The following is a 26,740-nucleotide window of genomic DNA, read 5'->3' as shown; positions in this document are numbered from 1 at the left end:
TCCATTAGCTGGCTTGTTTGGTCTTATTCTAATATTTCCTATCACATCTAGATGACATCCAGCCGTATGTACCTTTTAAACTGCACCAGCTGGATAGGCTGTCCACCCTCATCCAATGATTATGTCAGATCGGTGACTCTCTCTCCATCAATGTTCTGGTTTTAAACACAAATAAGACAGAGACCTTTATAATAGCTCCTAGTCACCTGCATTGTTAAATCAATCAGAGTTGCTTTTTTTTTCCTAGCAACCAAATCCAATGAGTCTCATTAGGATTTTACTCACACATCAGGTCTATTTCTCTTTCATGTTCCTTTGACTTATAAAATATGTCTTCTTTTGTTTTATTTGTCCTGTCTTGGCATTTAAGACATACCATAAAGAAAAGTTGGTTGTGTTTGTATGACCATGAACCATATTATTTGTGTGTCGGTGCGTGGGTGTGGATTTTAGTTATTTGTTCAATTATTTTCCATCCATGATGTTATTTTGTTCTGGCACTGTTGGAAAGGCTGAAGGGAAACTGTAGAGGATTGCTAGGTGTCATTGGTTTGAAATTGAGGAAATACTTTCTGGTGATGTTTCCGAGTGGGAACATATACAGTGAAGAAAGGACTGCCCCAAATGATGACAGGGTTTGTGGATATGGAAAATGGCTGGTTTTGTACATGGGAGGTCAACGACTAACACCAACAGGCTGTTCCAGGCTGTCAGTCTGTCTCTAAATTCAGTAGACATGAGTGCTGTTAAGATGTTCTTTTAGGAGAATGAATTTCCCTGCTGGGGTAAGTAACCCACTTCGCGTGGTTGTGTTTAAAGCCGCCATCTTAGAGCCCTCTATCCTGTGGATGTACGGTAACCAAATTCAATCAGGTCTGCAACATTTTTAAAGCAAATCAACTTTTTCATTCCTGAAAGAGTCAAAATATTTGGAGTTTCCCAAAGCTATTTTGTATATTGTGTTAAATATCCTACTACTAATCTGCTGGGATTAGATTTGCCCACTGGTTTTGATTATTGTTTAATGGGAAGATGTGTTAATAATATCTACAATTGCTGTTAAAGTAGTTGCACTGCTAATTTGGATGAGATTCATTGTTCATGTTAAGGTGTATTCCCTTGGTTCACTTTGCTGACCAGTACTGTTTATTAAACTGGTCAATTATGCAAAGTTATCTGTTTCCCTCATCATTATAGTTTAGGATTAAAGCTGCGCTACACCGTATTCCTACTTTTCAATAAGTGGCCGTATTCTCATAAACTTGGTCTGTCCCACACTCTATACATGAAGTAGGCTACGTTCACACAGCAGGCAAATGTAGCTCAAAACTGACTTTTTCGACCATATGAACCTGCAACGTTTTTATGGCAGTCAGAACAGCCCAATTCCAATCTTTTCATCTCCAAAAAAATCTGAACTGTGCCACCTTCATATGTTGTTCTAAATTGGATATGTATCCAATGTTTTTCAAAGCATCCACAGTCTGAACGATAATGTTGAATTTCATCCCACTTTTATGTCATTGTCCTGGCTTCTACCATCCACACAGACTCCTTTACAGAAGTAGCAGTTACTGTTCCACTAAAGGCCAATATTAACAGGTGTGCTCTCTTCTTTCTTTGCTTACCAACTTAATAATGATAATGAGACACTTGCATCCATTATTACGTTCGTAAACAGTGTGCTGCTGTGTGACGTCTATATTCTCTATACGAGTCACTTGAGGGTCGTGAACCGTTCAAACTGAAGTCTGATGGCGGTCACCTTTAATTAGTAGATTGAATCTGATTTTAGCAAAACATTTGAATTGAGCATCAAGACCTACTGAGTGAACGTAGCCTAGACACGATTCACTAATCTTTACACGGGGTTCCAGTTGGCCACCATTACAATAGAGTATGCGTAAACAAGTTCTGGGCGCTGTTCACAAGGGTAAACACACTTGAGTGAAATCCATTTATTTATCCTTTGGGTTTAATATTATAATTGCAAACAGAACAGCTTCAACACTTCTGGGAAGGCTTTCCACAAGATTCATGAGTGTATTTATGTTGACCTCCCAAAAGCACATTTGTCAGGTCAGACACTAATGTTGGAAGAGATGGCCTGGTGCTCATTCTCTGCTCTAATTTATCCCAACGGTGTTCTACCAGGTTTAGGTCAGGACTCTGCAGGCCAGTCACGTTCTTACACCCCAAACTCACCTATTCATGTCTTGATGGATATGTTTTTGCGCATTGGTCATGTTGAAATGGAAACGAGACATCTCTAAACTGTCCCCACAATATATTAAATAACATATTTACTGTTGATAATAAGCTGAATTGTCCTCCTCTATGTTTTTGATTCAGTTTAGCTACAAAAAATCTGGATCCATTCTCTAATAACCAGTTATATGATAATAATATTGTTCACATAAGTGGTATGTTTGTGCCTGATATTGTGTTTTGATCATTTTCAGTACCTCTGGGAACAGATCTGGTTCCAGATATAAGAGGTTATTAAATTAGTTCTTTTTCTTCTCAGACTGGGATAGGTTTTGGTTTAATAAAGCCCTGGAAGCCATTTGTTTTGTGCACAAACTTAAAATAGTTTCAATTTCCCTCATCTGAATATGAGCTAATATTAGTCTTCAAAAATCCTTCTCTGAATGCCTGAATCCTCCACTGGCCTTGAAGCCTCAACATCTGAGTGCTTTTGAAATGACGGCAGCAGAGAAGGGGCCATACAAATTAGATCTCAGGTTCCTCGTTTTTTCATCCCCTGTGATTCCTGCTGATTTTTCTTCAAACCTCGTCTCGCTGTGTTAAAGTGTTATTGGCACAAGAAAAATCCATTTTTGAAAACATATTACCATATTACATATTATTATCAAGTCTGTGGCTAGAGCTACACACAACACAGTATATGTGTGAAAATCAAACGGTTGAGTGTTTGTCACCTCTTTCAAAGCTCAACTCAAGTCGTCACATTTTTTCACTTTTCCCATTTCACAATGTTAACTTTAAACAGCCGAAAACAGACATTCAGTATCTACACCTAACTGCATTTTGTTCCTTCATTTGTTTTTCGGACATGTTTGTTCATGATTACTGACTGTGCTAATTGCTAGTGCTGTTAAGGTTCTCTCTGGGCGCATTAACACTGCCTGCCGGTCCAGGGATCGGTAAAAGTGAAAACATTCACACCTTCAGCTGGCTCATGTTTGCTTTCACACGGAGACTTTAAGACTGGACCAAACAAAGTCATGCAGTGTCAGCGGATTGTTTCTTATCGAGAACATAAACAGCAAGATGAAGAAAGTCTGTCCATAGAGGTTTCTGTTACTACTTTGGTGTTCCAATCTAGTTGTGCATCTGCACCTCTTCACTACTCCACCTAGCCCCAAGAGACACTATCAAACTCTTTCGTCTTCAGATTCGCACTTTTATTTTGTTTTTCCTCCTCTTCTTCTTCTACTAAAATGCGGTGCTGTTATGTTACACCCTCTTTCCTGCTTTTGATATGCTGGTCTAGCATGCGTTCACACTACAAACGAATCGCTCCAGGGTCCGGATAAACCATGCTGAGACTAGCAGTTGATACCGTGCCAGGGTATGGTTTTCTGATCCGTTTCAGGGACCAGAATGGGTTCACACCAGTGTGATCAGTCCAGAAACCGGGCTCCGGCACGGTACAACGTGTTCCAAAGGTTTGGCATGACGGCACTTTCTAAACCAATTATTAGCTGCTTTCCTCTGCTCTTTCCTCTGTTTAGTTAGTCTAAATAAATTGTTAGCATAAAGTTTCTAAATTAGTCAGCTTCATATCATCTCTCCTTGCATAAAATAACACAGAATAATCAGATGTATTAAAATTCAACATGTAAAGACCGAAACACAAATTAGTGACACTAACATTTGTAACATGTTCACAGCATTCAGGAATGCAAACTACTTTTGGGCTTTCTGACATAATATCCTATGTAGGCTACAGATGTTTTTGGTAAGCTGGACCACAGCTTTCTACTAGAAGGTATGCAGTGTTCACTAAAGAGTTTAATATTTTGTTGTTTTTAAGTTGGTATTGTGCTGATGAACTGTTGATTATAGCAAAACCCGTCACACTTTATTTTTCCCCTCGAACTCCAAAACATGCATTATTGTAGTTTAACACAGTCTACTATGTCTGCTGTGTGTTTGGTGCCACCTTTTTGAATTTTAAAGTGTATTAATGTCCCTTTTCCATGCCATTTTCCATCAAAAGCAAGGTGGCCCCACAGTCCGAGTAATGTGATATGATTCATTGTGACACAAACACAACAGCCTTGACTGCTGCTCAGTCTATGGCTGTTATCGGAATCAGATTGAAAGAAGATCCAGAGAAGTCTCGCGGTCAGCAATCGAAACACTCTGGAAAAGTACAGGAGAGAAAGAAAAGCTAGTACAAGCTAAAGGATGTGTGAGGTTAAGCTAACACTACCTTATGCTAGCTTGCTGTAGTGGTCATTTACACAATAAGCTCAGCATGCATTGACAATGGTTGAAGATATTGGTATTATATGTATGCTGTGACTAGTGACACTATTCCAATCAGTGACAGTCTTCTGACGTTGCGTTTTCTGCACGCAATGGTTTCACGTAACCATTACTAATGGAAAAACCTAATAAGCAAGTCGAGCCGTAATGAACCATGCTGAGTAGGGACTAGTGGAAAAAGGGACAATTAAATTGTTGGACCATACTAGGGCTCTGGAGAAACAAATGCTGGTCAACTTCAGTGAACTGAGGCAATGCTGTAAATAACCAAAGGGACCAACTGTGGCTCAGTGAGAAGAGTAGTTGTCCTGTAGTTTAACCGTTTGGGATGTGGTCCAGCTTTCACCTACACATGTTGATGTGTCCCTGGGAAAGACATTTAACCCCAAGTTGCTTAAGCATCTGCGCATGGGTGTTTGAAGAACTGGGCCCTACAACAATAAAATTATGGTCAAGACTGCAACTTGAGGAACACTCCTCAAGCCTCATGTACAGTCTACCTCCGGTTCGTTCTCAATTCACTGTCACCTACAGACAATGCCTGGAACTCTCATCTATGTGTCCTCTGGCTCTAAAAATAAACTGTTTTTGTCAGAGATGTGTTGTACATTTCTGCTAGTATTAGTTATAATTATAACAGGTTAAATCGGTAATTTTTGGAGGCTGGTAAATGTTAATGGCTGTGCTGTTTCATAACTTGCTCTTGATTGTTACTACTAGGCACTACCTAATTGCTGAACCTGCAATCCGGATTTATGGCTGGCCAAGAATAAAATGCTAAATTGCTCAACTGCTAAAATAATGTTTGGCCCATGCAATTTAGAGCTCAGATCTAAATAAGTCACAAAAGCAGCAGTCTTAAATGTGAACTATTTGGACCGGCAAACAGGTATGGAAAACCAAAAGTACCACAATTCAACAAATCATAAGCCCCAACATTAATTTATACATGAGAAACATTTTTTAATAAAACAGGAGATGCGTGTGGCAAATAAATGCAACTATCTATACCTTCAATAAATAAATAACTGTAGAAATGATTTTTTAATTTGACATTAGTGATTTTACTTTGTGCGGCATGTGTGGCAGCACATTGTGAATTTATTTTATCTCCCCCGCAACCCTGCGTGGAAGATGCGGGTGCAGAAAATGGACGGACGGACGGATGGATGGATGCTCTGCAGATTGATCAATTAGATGTTAGATTTTTTTGTAAGACACTGCAGCAGTTTAAATGATTTCATAATGTCGGCTACTTGTGCACATAATGGAAAAGAGTCATTTAAAAGCATTGAAATTTTTACAAATGATTTTATCCTTTAATTTTAATTAGATTTCTCAGTTTAATTGCTTTATAAAGTAATAAATTAAAACATTTAAAATATTTTAGATTTTATGAGATATTTTCTCGTACTCGTACTCGTCGTCATCCGCTTATCCGGGACCGGGTCGCGGGGGCAGCAGACTCAGCACAGACGGCCAGACGTCCCTCTCTCCAGACACCTCCTCCAGCTCCTCCAGGGGGAGCCCAAGGCGTTCCCAGGCCAGCCGAGAGACATAGTCCCTCCAGCGTGTCCTGGGCCGTCCCCTGGGCCTCCTCCCGGTGGGACGTGCCTGGAACACCTCCCGAGGAACTCGTCCAGGAAGCATCTGGTACAGATGCCCAAGCCACCTCAACTGGCTCCTCTCGATGTGGAGGAGCAGCGGCTCTACTCCGAGCTCCTCCCGGATAAGATATTTCATGAATTTGTTTTAAACACCTGCATCACTTGTAACCATTACAGAAAGTTCTAAAATAAGTATTTATTTATAGATTAGGGTTGTATGCACTTTGTCACTGCACATAGGAACATTTTTTTATATTTTCTTCTCCTGGTTTATCTTACCAGTTCAGACTTGTGGATGCCAAATCTGCATCCTTCTAACAAGGAAGAGAAGATGGCAGTTTACATAATAATCTGCCTATTGTTTGAGAGCCGGATATACTGTGTCCCTCACCTGGAACAACGCATTCCAAACACTCGTCTCTGATTTCTTCCTCAACGGGTTGAGCCCATTGCCATTGTGCCTGGAGCGCTGACACATCAGCATGGTAAGAGCTGAGGAGATGTCAGCTCCAGTACCGGTGACAGGAACAACAACCCAGGAGGCTTAAAGAGAAAGCTGTATTGTTACTGCTGACATTTATCACATATTCATTATCCCGTCTCGCCACATGGCAAATTTCAGTTGTTTTTATGTCTCTGCTTCTCAGGCTGTTTTTAATCACATTGATGGACCTTAAGTAAACAAGTAAATTTCTGTCTGTGTGCTCTTTGTCTGGCTGTCAGCGGAGAAACAGCGTCGTGCTCGACACTTCTTGGCTGTCGCGGTTGAGCCACAAGCGGCTGATGGCAACCTTTCAGGTGGAGGCACAACGTGGAGAGCAGGACCACTACCGCTGCGTCACTCTATCCCCGAGAGGTGCCGCTGTGTCCAACTTTGGAGAGCTCATTGTCAGAGGTAAACTAATCCAACAATGATATATCTGTGGAACAGAGTACATGTTTTCAAGTTTGGTAAACCTTTCATTGGGTGAAGTTAAGAAAAGAGCATTCACATTCAATGTAGTTGTACCTGAGCTAATATAATTTGATATATCTTACTGAAAAATCATTACATTTTTTATTGATCAGTCCTAAGAAACATAGTAGTGTCTTTTCAATGACATCAACGCCCTTTGCCATGTTGGAGTACAAAATCTGTACAGCAGGTGACGGTGTGCATGACATGAAAGAGGAATAATGTCACATCCTGGTGATCCCTTTATGCTTTTTAAAATCTTGCCACATAACATCAACATATTTCACTTCCAGCCACACAAAGAAGTGCATATCTATAAAGTAGAAGGCAAATAATGCTTGCTTTTAAATTATTTATACAAATAATAATCTTCAAAGTGTTGCATGACTTTTTCCAAAAGTCACCTAATTAATGGAGTTCGCCTGTGTGTAATTTAAGCTTGGTAAAAATCCAAGAATCCAATCAATCTGTCCTGTGAAGTTCTATGCGGTTTGTTAAAGTTCATTTCTGAAAAAGCTGTATCATAAAGACCAAGGAGCACAGCCACAGGCTAGGGATAAAGTTCTGGAGATGGACCTTAAAGCGGGTTTAGGTTGTAAAACAATATCTCATGTTCTTCTGAAATGGGAAGAGGATTGTATAACTGCAATCCTACCAGTACATAGCTGTCCACCTAAACTGACAGGCCAGGCAATAAAAAAAAATAATCAGAGAAGCAGCCAAGAGCCCTACGGCTCAGGTGGGAGAATTTGTCAACCACTATTAGTTGTACATTCAACTTTTATGGAAGAGTGGTGAGAAGAAAGCCAGTATTGAGCCATAAAATGTCCCATATACGTACAATACAACAAGCCATGTAAGGTACATAGCAAACATGTGGAAAACGGTGTTGGGATCAGATGAGATCAAAGTTGAAAGGTTTGGTATAGATGCTACATTTGGAAAACTAACAATCCATGTCACCCTGATCACACCATTCCTAGGGTGAAAACTGGTGGTGACAGTATAATTTTGTGAAGCTGGTTACAGTTGAGAGGAAGATGTTCCAGTGAACCTTCACACCTCAATCCAACAGTAAAGTTGTAGGAAGATTCAACAACTGATGTGAACGAATGCTCTCAGTCAAATCTGACTGTAACACCACTTTAATTGCAGCAGAAGGTGTTTCTTTTGCCTCGGGGTGGCTGTTTTTTGATAATTATTTATATTTTATATCTTAATTATAAAAACTTTAAGGTGCTTAAAATATAGTGCAATGCATTGTAGTTTCAACGTTTAAATGACAAATTGTGCACCTTAGTGAATCCAGCCTTTATACCCATAAACAGTCTTAAAGCATACAGTCAGTTCAGGTCTGATTGAGTAAGAGATGCATCAGTGGCTGACTCTGAGTAAAACACAACTATTATGACTGGCAGGGTAAGAAATTTAATTTTTAATTAAGATTTGCCTAATTATATCTCTAGAAATTATACATTGAAAACTGAAAATGAGCACCTTGTTAGTTACACAGACCTACATGTTAAAAATGTAATAAGCCTGCTTGGCCAGTGGCCTCTCCCGTAGCAAGAACACAGGCACTGTGGCATTGTCTGGTTATCGTTTAATTATGTGTTCTCCAGTATGATAGACAGGAAGATTGTGGCCATCCTATGAAACCACATTAGTTAGCATACCACCACACCACTAAGTTACTGTTTTTAGTGAAAAAAAAAACATTCAAATGTACTATTTCATCTTCATCCTAAAGTTATTGTGTTTACAGTATTATCTGTGTAACCCCCTTGGCTCACTTTGCAGTCTACCATTTTTTGCCGGCTAATTCTGTACATTAGGAGAATAAGTAAAAATAGCGAAGTAAAAATTGAGCTAAAACTCTGTTAGACTCAACAACTCACACAAAAGAAAAAATAACTAATGTTGTGTTGAAGGCCAGAGAAAAAGATGAGATGGAAAAAAAGATTTAGAATAAGATGAAGGAGCCTGGCTACAATGTAGAGGCAAGCTGTTCTATAATTTAGGGTTCCCCAACTGCAAAAGCCCAATCTCTTCTAGGCTTCAGCCTTTTGTTTGGAACAGCAAAGAGCAGCTGGTCTGCTGACCTCAGAGTCAGTGAAGGAGAGCAAGAATGAAGCAAGTTCAGAGAGGTAGGGTGGAGCGAGACTATTAAGTCATTTATAAACAAATGAAAGCATTTTAAATAATTTTTCTAGCATACAGGTAGCCAGTGAAGAGCAGTCAGCACAGGAGTGATGTGTTCCTCCCTTTGTGAATGACAAGCAGCTGCATTTTGGAAAAGCTGAAGCAGAGAGAGAGCAGCCTGTCTGACCCCAAAATACAGTGCATTATAGTAATCAAGGCGGAAGGTAATAAATATATAAATGATCTTTTTAGAATTCTGCCTGGACAAAATTGTCATTTTTTGCAGCTGGAAAAAGCTGTTTTTACTCTGACACAGAAGAAGTAACTTCTGTGTCAAATTTAAGACCTCGATCTAACTTTACCCCCAGACTGGTGGCAGTGGATTTCACATATAGAGTCAAAGATCCAAGGTTCACCTGGTGGGTGTCACAAGGGTCACTTGGATGCAATAATATAAGCTCGGTCTTTTTATCATTGAAGCTTTGATTTCATTTAGGCATTCCAACATAGGATGAACGGAGTGAGCGTGGTGCTTTTTCAGAGGAATGTAGACTTGACAATCATCGGCATGACAATTAAAAGAAATACCAAGTTTCCTCAAAATGGATACAAAGGGGAAGGAAGTACAGGCAGAAAAGAAGGGGTCCAAATATAGGTCCCTGAGGTAGACACTGGGGCATTTTTCAACTACTTAAATTGCCAATTTTTTCTAATCTAACATGCAGAGCTCTTTGAATCATAAAGAAATATATCTTATTTGTTAAAATCGGGCAAGTATTGAGTTACGACTGATAGTAAGTCAAGATAATCACAATTAATGTCAATAGAAAATCAATTACGATTAACAAAGAATATTTACAGAATGAATTAATTGACAAAAACTAATTTAAACAAATTTAAAGTTGTCTAATTTTTAATAATTAACACAAAAATATTAAGTAGATGACAGAAATTCATTTATGCTGACACAAAAGTTCAGTCAAGCAGGTAAGACAGAAACCCCTCCACAGCTGCACCTTTAATACCAACACAATGCTGAAGACGAAAAATTTAAATACCATGATCCACTGTGTCAATGGCCAAAAGCACAAGGACAACATAATTACTAGTATCAGTAGCTAAACAAATATAGTTAAAAACCCTTAAAAGGTTTTGAGAGGAAGATAAGTTTGGAGAAAATTAGCCTAAAATTTTATACAAATTTAGATCAAAACCTTTTTTTTAATCAGAGGTTGCACAACCGCATGCTTGGGAGAACCGTGGACCACACAAACAGCAATACTGTCAACAGGCTGGACAGAAGGTCATTGTGGGTATGAGAAGGTTTAATCTGAACAAAAAGCTTCTGCAGAACTGTGAGAGACACAGGCTCCAACTGGTTAAAGTTAGCAGGGCAAACTGCTGAAATGGAGGGTTTGTATGAAGGAGGTGAAATGAGTGATCTAGTTAAGGAAACCTTTTCAACAAAGAAACACAGACACTTATCAGGTTTCAGATGAAGCTTCCAAGCTGACTGTCTGGGGCCCATCAAGGATGGAGTTTATAGTGTTATAAAGAACAAGTGGCTTGCCGTAATTGGATGAAATCATTTCTGAAAATTAGTCGTTTTTCAATTTTTACAGTGAGATGATAAATATGGCAGCAACCTTTCAACATGTCAAAGGACACCTGAAGCTTGTCTTTCTTCCACCTGCACTCAGCTCTCCTACAGGCCCGTCTGGCAGAACGAGTGACATCATTCAGCCAAGGCTGACGGTTCAGTTTCTAGTGGAGCCACCAGGTTACATGACAGGACACAGGCTGACAGAAACTCTGACATAAGCTCTTCAGTGTCAGAACACATGTAGTTAATGTTCAGGTTGCCAATTAAAAACAGACGACAATCCAGTAGCGGTGAAACAATTGAGTATACGACAACACCGAGCTGGAGCAGACACTGAATTCAAACAAATCCGAACAAAACGGGCCTGAGAACACAGCATCACAAATATGTAAACCGTCCCAATGGTAAAACCAAGTCAGGTCTCTGGACATGTTAATGTGTGGACATGGACAGTTATGATTTTAGGCTAATGTCCAAACATGTTTCCATGTGTGGAGCCAGTCACAGACTGTCACAGACAAGATTAAAGGGTCAATAAGATTTAAAAACTAAAGACAGAATCAAAAAATGCAAAAAAAGAAACATTTTTTGTGAGTTTTGTGCTGAAAAAGAAAAGAGCTAGCAAGGACAGACTTCTTAAGACAAGAGTAATAGCTGCTGTAATAGTGCATTGTATGAGTAATACACTAATATATTCTGCTAAGTACAAAACTGTTGTGAATATGTGTCTAGTAAAACATTTATTGGACAACTTAAAATGATAAATTGCTACAAAGCTAAACTAAGCCTCCAATACTCCAGGTATGGTTTCTATATGTTTAGCTAACATCAACTGCACCACTTGTGTTTAAAAGAGGAAACTTTTTCAATGTGTAGAAATATTCATGCAATAAAGTAATCAGCACTTTCACTCCAGGATGTTTTGGTTTTCCTTCCTCTGAAGTTATTTCTTCTGTCTTAGGAACAAAAGTGATATTCTTCTCTGTGCTGCTGTTGTAGAGGGCATTTCTGAGCAAAATGCATTGCTGTGTTCAATACAGCTGCAAGGCGTCTCACTAAAATATATTATTTCTTCTTGGGGACTGCCTCCCTTGTGGTTGTTGCTTCTTTTTCTTGCATTTTTTTATGAATTGGTTCACAGGCACGCATAAAGCATGACTCACTCCTTACTCCCTACACTTCAACAAGAGACTTGAAAGCAGCATACCAGTTGCTTTTATTTGTTCCTGATTATGGCTTAAACAATGGGTCAACAGGGAGAAATATATTAACAGTCAGAAATCCTTATCAAGTCGTAGTTAGTATTTTGTGGGCCACAGTCATTATTACCTGAAGAACTCTTATAGATTACTGAGTTTTTAGTGTACCTTAGAGCAGAGAGATTAAACCCTTTATAAAAAGATTGTGCTAAACAAATTGACTGAAAACACTTTAATAGAAAACAAAGAAATCTACCTTAAAGAATAGTTTCGTTGAAGTACACTATCTGTTGCGTCACGTTCCAATAAATCATGTCAGAAACAACTCCATGGGTAGGTGCTATCTCCATGCTGTCTATTAATCAGTAACCCTTCAATAAAGGTTCCTAATCATAGCATCATGTGATGGATTCATTGTATGTTTTCCTATTAGGCAGTCATCTTATCCATCAGAATTGAAGGTTTGTGTACAGAGGGGAGCATGAGAACAGGGTTAGTTACAGGGTTCCTACATGGTCTGGAAAATACTAGAATAATATGGATTTTGTATTTTCCAGGTCTGGATAAATAAGAGTGTGGAAAGAAATTCGTTTTTCAGATCTAATTTCCTACCACATTCTCTAAATGTTGCACACATTCATCCATCTATCCATTGACCTATTAATCCATCCACTCGTCTTTCCGTCCTCTTCTTTGAAGTCTGTAGCTTTCGCAGGTTCCATAATCAAAGCTCTACTGCTATAGGAAAATCTGCTACAGATTCAGAATCAAGTTTGAAATAACAACCATAATATTAGCTACAAAAGGATGGACAATCTTGCAAAGAAGAGAATTTAGACAGAAATGAAGTTATTTTCAGGTAGTTAAGACCTTATGAAGTGACTTTTCTCTTTATACAGTATACATCTGCTGATTCACCAAGTTATATAACGTTCTCTGTTACAGTCCCCCCCACGCCGATTGCTCCGCCCCAGCTCCTGCGGGCAGGTCCCACGTACCTGATCATCCAGCTCAACACCAACTCCATTGTTGGAGATGGACCTGTCATTCGGCGGGAAATCCAATACCGGGCCAGTCAGTCAACCTGGAAAGAGACCCATGTGGTTGGCTCACTTACCTACAAGGTGTGGCACCTTGAGCCAGACACAGAGTACTACATCAGCGTCCTGCTAACTCGGCCCGGGGAGGGGGGCACTGGTGCGCCTGGACCACCACTGGTCAGCAGGACAAAGTGTGCAGGTATGTGCGATGTAGGTAGATGCTTTTAGCAGATAAAAGTCTGCAGAGTGGGGTATTAGTATGTATTCAGCCCCTTTTACTCTGATACACTTTATTAAAATCCTGTGCAACCAATTTGCTTTGCAAGTTGGTTAATAAGTGACTATTCTACATGTGCGTTTTTAAATATCAGTGTCTACATATTTATATACCTGTTATCTTAAGGACTCACATGGGAGATTCTGTTAATAAAATTGCAATTAATCATGCACTATAAAAATCGGATCCATATATTAGAGAGGCAAGAACAGAATCATTGGAGTCCCATTTGTAGTTTGTAGGAGACCCAATGAACATGTTGTAGAGCTGCTCTGGGTCAGATTAAACAAAAATTAATATTTTTTGGACTCATTTAAAACATTTTGTATAACCAAAGATCGGAATACTGCAAATGACCCTGAACACAGCTTCCCCATGATGAGACATGGTGGTGACAGCATCATGCTGTGTGGATGCTTCTCTTTAGCAGGCACAGTGAAGCTGGTTAGCATTAAGGGCAACTTTGGAAAAAACCTATTAGAGGCTCATTATTAGAGGCTGCACAAAACTCTGGGGGACAGAAGTTCACCTTTATGCAGGATTAAATGTGACAAAATGTGAAAATCTGTGTTGTGGTTGGCCTATAGGCACTGATAATAACATATGTTTGCTGCTGTTGTATCATAAAGGTGTCTGAGGCTTTCTAACAATAAAAACATATCATGGTTTAAACATAAGATTATGCCTTCATCTGCATTTATTTACATGCAAGACAAAGATTATGGAATTTCTGTGCGAAGCCGAATGGTTGAGGTTTTGGATCCTTGTACTGGCCTTTAGCCAGCCATAGGAGACCGCCAAGGTTCTGTTTCAAGTCACGCTAGCATCACCGTCTAACTAAAAGTTGTCTGTCTATCAACCACGTTGCTGCTCAGTGATGGTAAAAAAGACACCCTGATGCTGCTTCAAGCATCATGACGTTCCTGTCACCTGCCACAGTATTTGATCCACTCGCGTCAGCGTCTCCACTCAGCCACTCCTGTCAACTCCCATTTCTTACATCTGATACTTTTTAGCCCAGAGAAAAAGCAGAAGACAGCAGAGGCTTTGTGACACCAACTCTGGATTGCTTTTGTGCTTTATCTTTTTGGACACTTGTTGACCTTGACATTTCAGATGTTCCTCAGTCTCATGCAGCTTTTATTAATACTGATGGCCATTTCAAAAGCTAAAAATTGAATGACATCTGCATTCTCTTTTTCCTTTCTTCCCTTGACCTTTAATGTGTCTAAAAACTGTCAATCTGACCATGGCCGATTTACTCTGTGCTCCAGAAGTCAGTTTTTCTCTGTCAAAGCTATAATTGCCTTGACAAAAGCACAGTTTCCAGTGTTGAAATGCATGTGAAAATAGTTCCTTTATTTCGACAACTCCAGTAATTATTTGTCATTTGTAGGATTATTTAGTGGCAAACAGATGAATGAGGTAAAATAAAACATGAGTACCTTAATGGAATAAACAAAAACATTTCTTTATACAACCCAGTCAACAAAAATATTGTGTAGCTGCAGCTGAGTTCTTGTAAGGACCGGAACAATAAAAGGTAGACCAAGGGAGGCCATGCCAACTGACAAATTAGCAGTTTGAAAACACCTTAGATATGGTTGTACAAGAAAAGGGTGTATTTCGTTTCACCATTTCGCCAGTTTGGGTGTGAAATTAAATCGTTTGCATACTGACATTTTGTACCGACCATGCATCAATTCCTACCCATCAGGCAAACGTTTCCTACCAGCCTTCACATCTGACAGTTGAAATTAATTTTCCATAATCTAGTCAGTCTACTGTAAAGCAGTGTGGTTAAATGTCCCCTTTTCAAATTAATTAAGTGTGTAATGCACCTATTGCCCACAATCCTGGTGGAGTTTCGCCTTTAATCAATAAACCAGCTGGTCACACTGTCTTCTCTACATTACACCCTGGAGCAGCACACCAACCCAGTTAATCATTATGTACGGGGGCTTACTAGAGGCAGGGTAAACTCCTGACAGGTCATCTGGTTAGGGTTATCCATCAGAGGGCAACACAAAGACACACAACCATGCACACACAAACTCACACTCAGGGTTAATTTAGAGACTGATTAACCAAACATGCATGTCTTGAGAGATCTGTGGGAGAAAACCTGTGCTTTCAGGGGAATAATAGGCAAACCCCATGCAACAAAAGGCCCCGGTCAGGACTTCAACACAAGATTTGGATGCAGCCCTTTGCAGAGCCAAAAGATGAAAACCTGAGGTTCCCAAACCAGACACACTCTTCTTTATGATTACACATTGAGGAACCTATCCATGAACTTCACAAACAGGAGCACTAGAAAGGGGGCTGCCATTGGAATTTTATGTTGGGAATGGGGCTCAGCTGCAACATTTGGTGAATTTGAGACCAGTTTATGAAACCAACCAACCTCCTGCACCCACAAGGACAGGGAAGTCTAATTTGCATTTTAAGTTCGTGTTGATTTCAGGTCCAGGTTACAAGCCTGCAGAGGTATTTGTGTGCTTTATCTTCAGCAATTAGTTTCTGCTTTTTTTACTTGTAGACATTTTCTAATATTTGATCATATTGTGGTGTCTTATAGATACAAAACATTAACAGGCCTCATGACAATTTAAAAAATTTACATCACAAAACTCAGTGTGTAGAAACTCATTTAAACATGTGTCTCCAGCCCAAAACCCACATGGGTTCCTTGGTAAGTGTGAGTATGTGCACTGGTAGTGCTTCACATTTGAAAAAGAACTGCTGGCAAGAGGGACAAGCCTCTGAGACATGTCTCCGAGGCAGCTGTTAAAGATAAAAAACATTAGACAAAATGTGCAGATCCACAGGGATCCTCTCACCCTATCCACCATTCATCTGGTCCTTCTCCTGTGCTCCTCTCGTTTCTGGTTGCCTGGCTCCCTCTGCCTCTGGGTAATCCCTCTGATTAGGCTAATCATGCAGAATGTCGGTTCAGGGCTGGATTGGTTGAGGGGACGACAGGCCAGAGCCTGCTGGGGTGCGGGTGTAATGATGAGTAATGGTGTCTGAAGCAGAAAGTGAACTCTCTGCTTGTGACAGATCAGATTTTTACTGGAGTGGTTGCTGCATAGGCCGGATTGAATAAGAGGGCTCAGACAATATATATGTTGTTCTCAGAGACTTTAAACTTTCTTGCTATTGCAGGGAACATAGTTTTCTGCACCTAAATGTTGCCTTTCTTAATAATGTGTTTCATTTGAAGGAGAAGGCTTTTGTCAATTTCAGCTGTCAGGGCATCAAACTCTTTGGTGGGTTTTGTTCTTTTGGAAAGAGCAAACCTCCTTAAAGTCAGCAAACACTTGAGGGATGTGCCTGTCCTCTCAGAAGTGATTTCTCCTTTCTGACATTGCCTCATTCATGTAAGTTATTAGCTTGTGATCCATGTCTGGTGACACAGTCTGCAGCTATTGCCTCTCCAGTGCTGGCTAAGAGCCATCCACATGTCTGCTGCCCTGCCATTCCAAGGGCATTTCTCTCAAATTCCTGCATTTCATATCACTTGGATACACTTGGGAATTCAGACAAGGCCTCTGGACACAAATACCCTCATTTATGCTTGAAAGTTAACATATTTCTAGGCATCCACAAGCAGATGTGTCATTCTCATGTTAAGGCTGTAATTAGACTTTGTCAGTTTATATGTGGTAACTGTCTTGCCATACAAGCTTCTCCTGTCAAATCATGTTCATGTAACAAGTTGGGAATCTGCAGTCTGTTTTTGCAGACATATTTTCACCCATCTGTAACCCCAAAGTCTGAGTTTGTAAAGTTTGCAGTAAGTTGTTTCCTTCTTTTGCCCATGATCATTATCCACTTTGAACTAACACAGGAGAAGGTAGAAATAAACTTTTCCTTGATTGTAAAACTACCATCTAGTGTGACAATAAAATTTTTTTTTACCAGCCACAGTGAACACAGTGAATTATGTCACAAATGAACATAAAAATACGGAAATCTCCCATAAATTCATTTAAGTGTACATATTTTTGTAAAGATTTAGAAAGAAACAGTAAACGTTTAAGAAATAAGACAATGAAAAAACATTATGAGATATTACATTTTGACACCTAAACAAAAAAAAACCTCTGAATTTACTAAAATAATCAGCTAAATTATCAGCTATCCAAGCAGGTTTGAAACATCCGGAAAAGTCAGGTAGAAAGCGACCAAGTCCAAAATGGCAAAGGGACCAAATGACCATCACATGACTTGGCTCCTCTCAAGAAGGTTTGGTAGTTTTTGCCTGCTGCTTTGCGCCCCAAATGAAGTCACATTGCTTCTCAGTTTATCTTCTACAGTCTGTGGTGTTTGCCTTCAAGAAACAGGTTAGGTAGGTCTGTTAAAGAAATCTAGCACTTCTCTGTTCAAATACCAAACTGTTTCTTGTGGGTTAATCAAATCAAACTCCAGCTTTTTTAATGTATGTGTTTGGCCTGTGGTGAGTGCTAACTTTATTGGGAAGTGGTGAACCTGTGAACTAACATTGTTTTTTTTATTATCCAAACCTCTACTTTCTATACTTGCTTAATAATTTTCAAGGTTGTAAAGGGGCCTGGAGTGTTTCATAGCATTCAGTGGGCAATAGGTCATGTATACCATTGACGGTTTGCGAGATTATCATGATGTCAGGCCCAACAAAAATAGAACTGAGACTAAAAACCATGCCCACACTTCGGAGAAACAGGGAGAAAACCCATGCATACACTGGGAGAGCATGCAAACGGCACACTAAAAGCTCCCAAACTGCATTTATTGTCATATCTAGTTGGTTCTATACCATTTTTAGCCAAAGTTATCAAGAGCCTTTGGGGAATGTCCAAAGGGCCATTTGCGGCTCCTCAGCTGCAGGTTGCAGACTCCTGGTCTATCCAATGCAAAGCAGTTTGCAGCTGTTGCATGTTGAAATCTGAAATATTTTATTTCTATTAATTCTTTTGCAAGACACCTTATGAGCTCAATGCATTTTCATGCAATGCAATAGTAATATCTCTGTTTAATGTCTCTTTCAGAGCCCATGCGTGCCTTGCGCGGCCTAACGGCCACAGAGATCCAGCCGCGTCTTCTGGCCCTTCAGTGGGAGCCGCTGGGCTACAATCTCACACGCTGCCACACATACACTCTATACCTCTGCTACCGCTACTCTATGCCAACGGGGACCAGCGGGGGCAACAATGCCACAGTAAGAGAGTGCCTGTCCGTGGACCGCAACACCTCCCACTTCACACTGAGAGACCTGCCACCCTTTCGCGCGGTCCACATCAGGCTGGCGCTGGCCAACCCAGAGGGAAAGAAGGAGAGCAGGGAGGTCACCTTTCAAACGGAGGAGGACAGTGAGTGGACGTTTAACTGTTCTCAGTAAATGCTATACACTCGTATAGAAGCCATATGTGTTAATTTACGCATGCAATGAAGTTTGGTGTTGTCATGGATACTTAGCATCCGAAGTTTTTACATTTGTAGTGACTTCATGCTTGGATAGTCATTATGCATGGCTTACAAAAATCCAGGCATTTAGTTGTCTAGCATAAGCAAAAAAAACACAAATATTGACTAAAAAGAAAAGCTGGATCAGCATAACTTAACGGAAGATCAGCCCTTTAAATGGAGACTAGTGAAGCATTAATCGGCTCAGCCAATGGCCAACAGCAAAATGCTTAAATAATTTTGCTTATCTTTGTAATAATGATTTCCTGTGTACATCAGCAGATTATATGCAGTCTAATGCAAATTTCCCATGGATGAAGGCACAGAAGGTCAAACATGTAAAATAGGCAAACATTCCAATTTGTTAACCCGGTCAAGAGACTTGGAGTAAGTGATCCTCATAATGTACAGTTGGTAGCATGTCCTCATCACTTCTTATTTACATGCATTTGAACATCTGCTAAGCATATAGGGCTGTTAGATCAAATCATTAAAGCAACACTTTAAACACCAAGCAGTGGGAGTAGGTGAGGGGGCTTAATTATCCACTCCTTCACACTGCTGTCTTAACAGCAGAAGGAAGTTGATTTCTTTAAACTGAATATCTTACAGCCAGTTTCTCCAGCTTGTTGCCTATTGTGCTCAACAAACAAACATTACTGTAGTCATTTTCTGTAGCTGTCTCTGCTGCTAAGCAGAGCAGGTTAGACCTCTTTAATTTAGCTGCTTTGACTTCTTGAGCTTCAGAAACACAACTCAGATCATGCTTTATTGTTTCAAAGAATGATGTAATGATGCTATGGTAGTCTGTAGTGATATGGGTGCTTCTCAAGCCATTTGTGGTATTTTGTATGGAGTGTTGCAGCAGTGTGGCGAACCTAGGTTACTTTTAAGGACTATCTGGTCTTTGTATACCTAAGCACGAGCTGTGTGTGCATTTTTGGCACAATGTTCAGCTTTTTCCTAGTTCAAGTTAGACTCTACCATGGCAGTTTATGGCCAATTTTGATGCGACTTGGATGAGAGTCAGTTCCTAAGTGTGAGTCCATCTTTCCCAACCAGAAAAAGGTGTATTGGTGCTTCTGGGTCAGAGGTCTGTCTTTGCATTACGGGAAGGAGTTTAAGTGTCTTGGTGTCTTGTTTGTGAATGATGGTAGAAGGGAGCGAGAGATTGATAGAGAGATTGGGGTCTTGATGGGAGTAATGCGGATGTTGCCCCAGTCTTTCATTGTGAAGAAGGAGCTGAGCCAAAAAGGGAAGTTTTGTTTTACCAATATATCTACATTCTTACCCTCACCTTTGGTCATGAGATACTGATCATGACTAAAAGAAGAATGTCTTAGATATACTGTACATAGGCAGCTGAAGTAACTGTAGGGTGACCGGACTCAGCCTTAGAAAGAAGGTGAGGAGCTCCTTCATCCAGAAGAACTTGAGAGTAGAGCTGCTGCTTCTCCGCATCTGATCAAAATGCCCTTGTGGGTGCTTCTCTTTGAAGGTATTCCAAGCATGTTTCATTGGGAGAGATACCTGATCCAGATCTGGAAGGACTATATTTCTCCACTGGGCTGCAAACATCTTGGCATCCCTTTAGAATGTGCTGGCGAGTGTGGCTGTGGTGAAGTGTGTGCGGGTTTCCGTCTTGGGCCTGTTATGCCTACGACTCAGTCTCAGAGAAGCAAGGGACAATGGATTGATGGAGAGATGGATTTTCAGGGAAGCATTCAGTAGCTGAATCTCAGAATTGACACAAACAAAAAAATTATTTCATTGAATTCATCTGATCATCCAGTGTTTTCTTGGCATTTCACTATGATGAGAAAGCCACTAGAAATCTTGTATATTTTCCCACTCCAGCTCAAACATTAAAGATGAAACAAAGTAACACCTATGCAGGGTTGACGTCTTCTTCAGTGGAAAAACTGTAACCCCAGTAAGTAAATCAGTGCTGCTTCTCACACTTTAGTTCAGAACAATATGCAGAAAAACTTTGGCAATCCAGTCGAGTGTTCCCAAGTATGGTATAATTTATGAAGTATGAAAGCTAAAGGCTTGGCTTTACCTTTACATGAAAAAACATCTATTTGATGTTTATTCCTTTGACTGAGGTGAATAAATGAATGAATGAATGAATGAATGAAGTCGACTACTGGTAGCAGAAAAAGAACATATAGTTCATTCCTAATGCACAACTGAATGATTCAACCTGATGATTGTGTATACCTTTTTGCAATAAAGATCCTTTCTGTGATTTTATTCAACCATGTACTGACTTGTAAAAATAGACATGCTTTAGGTATCTACACTAAAGCTACTCTGGTATGATGAATACCATTCACGAAATGTTGCAAAAATAGAGATGTGCACGACTGTCCAGAACCAAATTATGAAAGTCAGTGTTATTAAGGATTTTAAACAAAAACATCATCAAGTGGGACAGAGATCCATCTGCAAAAAGTGACAGCATTATGTGCCCACAGTCTTTTTAGAGGCATTATCTCTTATCAAACACTTAATAGATTTAAAGAGGAGTGTGTTGCGTGGCAGGCGATGAACAAAGAAGCTGTGGCTGCTGCTCTCAGAGTTATGAGGGAAATCGTCTGCTCAAACACTAAGCGTCAGGCGTCCAAAGCTGCGGTTAGAGACACCATCTCTGTCTTGGGAATCTCAGATTCTTTTTCTCAGAAGCTCAGAATGAAAAGATTAAGGTGACTAGTCTTATTTTGGCCAGTTTGCGATTGACTGGGACACAAACATCAGATTGTACTCAACTTTGGATCTAAGTTTCGAAGAAGTAGTTTCGAAGAAGTAGTCAAACTCAGGCAACAAAATCAGACATCCACGAGTGTTTCCCCCCAGTGCTGCTCCAGTGGAGAGCCATGGGAAAGAAAGCGAATGGCGCTCTGAAATGGAGTTTTTTACTTTGATGTCATGAGGATTCCAGGTGTGACTCTTCCTTCCTGGGCTGTCCTAATAGTAGGTTTGTGCTGTATATTCTGAGATTCAGTTATACCAGTTTCTTTGTTTGTGTATTTCAGATGTTGTTCACTATCCATGACAGGACCCAACATTTGAGAATTGCTGTTCTCAGATGCTTACCATCAAATTTGACTGAGCTTGAACTATTTTGCAAAAAGGAAAAGGTCAAAATTATCAATATCTAGATGTGCAAAGCTGGTATAAACATATCCCAAAGGTCATGCAGCTGAGTTTTCAAATGTTTTTAGTGCCATTAATAATTAATTAGATTAGTAAATTGTTTTGTTTGTCATGTTGTACAATTGCATAATCTTTTTAAAGCAAAACAATGGAAAAGTAGGTTTTCAGTTTACAGTTTGGATTCCCTTACTATTTCTTTGTAAGTATCACTCTTCTAAAGACAAATGTAGTGTCATGATCCAGCACATGGTGCTCTTTGAGGCATCAGCAGAAGCCAGGATCTCAATTCATCCTGATGACTGGGAGCACACCAGTTTAGCTTTCCTCTTTCTGCTGTTTCTCTTTTTCCCTCATCTTCTCTGTCTTTTCTAACCCTTGTGCCTTTTTTCTTTATTTTTCTCTGTCAAGTGTTTGCTCCCACGAGCATGCCTACACAAAAGTACATTACCGGAAAACCTAAATGGAATGTTTGTTTCAACAAGTTGTTTTTTTTCGTTTTGTTTTGCTGCCTTAGTTCCTGGAGGCATCGCTCCAGAGTCTTTGACCTTCACTCCACTCGATGACATGATTTTCCTCAAGTGGGAGGAGCCTGTAGAGCCCAACGGTCTTATCACACAGTATGAGGTAAGATATTCCCAAAAGAAACCCGCTGGCACAGCAGGTGGAGTATCTGCATCGTCTCCTGTTGTGGGATTTCATTTTTTACATGCCAGTATCCACCCCTCATGCCCTCCCTCACACCCTCCTACAAGACAGTAAGACAAGAAAAACTATATCTAATGCTTTCAGGAGTCATCTGCTCTGTATGATTCCTTCAAGGTTTGTTTTTGCTGTATCTCCCCCGAACTTGGAACATCAGCCAGAGCTGTTGACATCTACAGAACCACTTTTCACACTTGGTGGAATTAACTATACATTTACACATGCTGATAAAGCAGAGGTCTCGACTCCAGCCTGTAATTTACGCAGGGCACAACCCATTCTAATTACTTTTATGCCCAACAGATGATTCGACAATGGGGCAATGTTAAATGTTCCTTATTAATTATTTATGGCCTGAAATCTACCGGAGACCTTTGCAGCGTGGGCTTTCTGCTATAAAATCTGACTATTGCTTGACACAGTGTCACTCCATAGCAAGAAGTTCTTTAGAAATCCAGCTGATAGTGCCAAAGCAGTTGTTAATATCATGGAAGTCAAGGTTTTAGACACAGCTAAACTTATTAATTGTAATACAAACTTTAAGGCCAAAGATGCTTTAGTTTAGCCACTACCTTTATCACAGAAAACAACCTTTTTTTGTTCAGCCCATTATGCATCCAGTAAATCTATCTTTTAAACATTCAGTAGTCCCTGAAGCTTGGAAGTTGTCAGAGGTAGCCCCAATCTTAAAAACTGAGAATATATGCGATATATCTAACTACAGACTGATCTGTATGTTACCACTTTTATCAAAATTGAAGAAAAATTGGTTATCAAATCTCCCATAGAGCATCTTAAATATTATAATAGCCTACATCTTTTCCAGTTTGGTTTTCATACCTTGTTCTTCTGTCTAGTGTAACTCAATTGGACTTTTCTCTGACTTGGTTTAACTCAGATCTGTCCAACAGTGAACAGTATGTAACAGTAGATGGAGTGAAGTATTTCTACCATAAATGTTCTGTGGGTCTACCTTAAGGGTCGGTCCTTGGGCTAATTTTATTTTCTGTATTCTTTAATATGTTTCCAAATTCCTGTTGCACAGCTTATATTCAGATTTATGCAGATGACGCTGTTATTTTTACACCAGTTTAAAGATGTTTAGGAAGCATCTTACATCTTTTCATCCACAGATTTTGGCTTTCTGAATCATGTATTTTGTTAAATACAACAAATTGCAAAAATTACAAATGACAAAAAATACTCAAACATAAAACACTCAAATATTTTCTCTTATATTCTTACAGTATATTATCCCAAAGCTGTGTGCATAGTTTAATGATGTTATATAAAACTTAATTCTGAGCAGGACCTAGTATAATGAATTTATATTCCTTCCACTGGCTGCGTGTTTCTTTCAGAACTGTTTTTAAGATTTCAATTTTAGTTTTAAATGTCTAATTGGTTTGACACATCCTTACCTTAAAGAGCTTTTACATGCACACATGCCCAATAGAACTCCCAGTAGAAGATCTCAGGACCAGAAGCTCTTAGTTAATCCCAGGACTTGGCTCGTGCCTAGGGGTGGCAGAGCTTTCTCACCCGCAGAACCCTATCTGGAACAGTCTCCCTCTTTCTTTGAGGTCTACTGGAACTTCAGATGATTTTTAATCTCTTTCAAAAACTCATATTTTTAATCTTTCTTTTAATTCCAGAAACCTCGACCATGAGGCCAGTCCTTGTGTCTTCTATGCCTTTTAGTGCAGATTTTATTGCTTATATTGTCAACCTTGTATTTTATTCCTTATGGCTTTTTTATTATTTTGTTATTTTTATCTCTCTTTTCAGTCTTTTATTTACCTCTACAGCACTTATTTGTCTTTAGGCTTGTAAAGCCAATTATGAATAAATAAATGTTAATGATGATGGTGTGTGTGTGTGTGTGTGTGTGTGTGTGTGTGTGTGTGTGTGTGTGTGTGTGTTTGCCCGCTTACGCCTGACTACATATGGAAGCATTTGTATACACAGACATACTGGTGTGTAATTGTGTCTGTGCATGTATTCAGATGTACACCTGTGTAAACGTTTTGCAGTTTTGATTGTTTGGCTATTAGCAATTATTAATAATTATAATGAATAATTATCAATAATTAACAAAAATCCCAATAACAAATCAGGGCACCGTCTGATTGGGGATCAATAACCAAACAATTTTCAGTCTGTCAAATATTGTCTAATTCGAACACTGATGTTTGGTAACAGCAAACTCTGCAAACATATGGAATAAAATGTAAAACTTTATTAATACAAACAATTAAACTACAATTTAAAAAAATCATTCAAGAAACTCATTAACTAGGCTAGAAACAACAATGAAGGAATAAGGAACCTAAAGAACCATATACACATAAAAGGGAAAAGGGGACATAATGGTAATGAACCAGAGGGAACTATTTCATATTACATAACAGAAGCAAGAGCAAGCTGTTGGTTCCAGGGTGATATTTGAGGATTTTTGGTGACTTGCTTTGGCTTCTTGCGGTCTTTTCCCTGGCTAAACTTGCTCGCATGGCCTGACGTGATCATGGGTTTTTAACAATGTTAAAAAGGTGATACACCTGTGAGAGTTGGTCATTTTAAGTAGGAATGCATGTGGAGTGTCTTAATTTATTCCTTGCCAAAACTTAAATTTTTTTTTAATTACATTTTACAAAAAGTACAAAAATATATTTTCTTCACTTTTGAATGTTTTGGTATATTGGTTATATTACTAGTTATGTTGAATTTCTCAGTACTGTTAAATACTGATATTCAGTGTCCTTTTGTAAGACACTGAATCTCACTTTGCAACCTGTCTGCAGCAAATCTGACCTGTAGAGTAGAGTTCAAAGATTCCAAATAAGGAGCGCTAAATTGCTTGTTCCAAAAACAATTTGCACGTGCAATAAGTGGGTATGTTGCACGCAATCTATAACAGGATTACAGGTGCAAAGGTGGTGCTGACCGCCCTGTTGAAATGAGGAAATTGCGTGTGCTGCTGACTGTCGCCATGGAGAGCAGCCGTAAAAGAAAGATGAAGTTCGAAGTCATAACGTTGGAGGTAATAATAATAATAAATTACATTTATATAAGTATCTCAAAGTGTTACAAAACAAAAGTAAAAACATTTAGAAACATGAAAATACTGAAAGCTACTGTTAACCATTAAATATAAATTATTACACCTAGAAAAGCTGACAGCCACTGTCAGACTTAAATGGAAATGCATCTCTAAACAGCTTTATTTATCTCTGCCCACCCAAACCAGCTTGCACGTGATTTTTTTTTTACACACAAACCTTTTGAAGATCAGGGCCTTAGTGTAGTCTGTAAAACTAGAAAAACAATAGAAGTTTTGTCCATCTTCCCGTTAGATGTGTCTCGTCTTCAGCACACTTGAATGAAATAATGAGGTCATTAGCCTGACTCTGTGGACGCTCACTGCATGCTGAGGAGGTAATTCACCTATTTGATTCAGGCGTGTTGGACCGGGCAACACATTGAAAAGCTGCAGGACATCGATCCTCAGGACTAGATTTTGACACCTCCAAATTATAGTAAGTCTTAAGAGCTAATGTTCTTCTCCCAATAGGATATCAGAATAGGAACTTTGAATTTCTGTTGGAGGCTCCTGTTCCTTTGATTCTCAACTCACTTCCAGGAGACTTTTTCTCACACCCAGGAGAGGTTTGTTGATTTGAATCTGAAGGGGAAGGAAGCCGTCAAGCGGAAGAAATAGGTCTTCAAATGCTTTGCTGTCTCTGAGGAGTCGTGAAGCAGCTGACAGGCAGCGAGTGACATAAAGGTCTGCATCTTCTGTGGTTGAGGAAGCAAAACCTCGATGGGGCAGTTCAAAGAAGCCACTGTGAAGAATTGATGGTTGGCTCTGAAAAGTTAGTTTATTTTTGGGTTTTTCATTATCCACAAGCCGTAATAATCAAAATGACAAGAAATGAAGGGTTGAAATATTTTCCTGTATATTAAATAAATCTTTATATAAGTTTCACTTTCTGAAGTGACTGACAAAAACTTTGAACTTTTTACTTTTTTGAGAAAATTGATTTGTGTTGTAAATGTATACATTGTAACATGTTATCATTAGCATTTATTT

General features: G+C 39.4%; 1 protein-coding gene across 5 annotated transcripts in view; it reads left to right on the top strand.

The window, feature by feature from the left end:
- LOC124878881 (receptor-type tyrosine-protein phosphatase U-like) overlaps positions 1-26,740 on the top strand; it is a 334,335-nt gene that overhangs the window by 208,897 nt on the left and 98,698 nt on the right. For all 5 annotated transcript variants that reach the window (XM_047383059.1, XM_047383057.1, XM_047383058.1 and 2 more), the window contains exons 6-9: positions 6,849-7,020; positions 12,970-13,263; positions 18,375-18,695; positions 22,463-22,572. In XM_047383059.1, coding sequence (XP_047239015.1) covers positions 6,849-7,020; positions 12,970-13,263; positions 18,375-18,695; positions 22,463-22,572 — 897 coding nt within the window. The remainder of the gene's footprint in view (positions 1-6,848; positions 7,021-12,969; positions 13,264-18,374; positions 18,696-22,462; positions 22,573-26,740) is intronic.

This window comes from Girardinichthys multiradiatus, chromosome 13 (genome assembly GCF_021462225.1).
Source record: "Girardinichthys multiradiatus isolate DD_20200921_A chromosome 13, DD_fGirMul_XY1, whole genome shotgun sequence".
Taxonomy (NCBI): domain Eukaryota; kingdom Metazoa; phylum Chordata; class Actinopteri; order Cyprinodontiformes; family Goodeidae; genus Girardinichthys; species Girardinichthys multiradiatus.
Note: the sequence above shows the minus strand (reverse complement) of the source record. Positions and strands in the feature narration are given on the sequence as shown.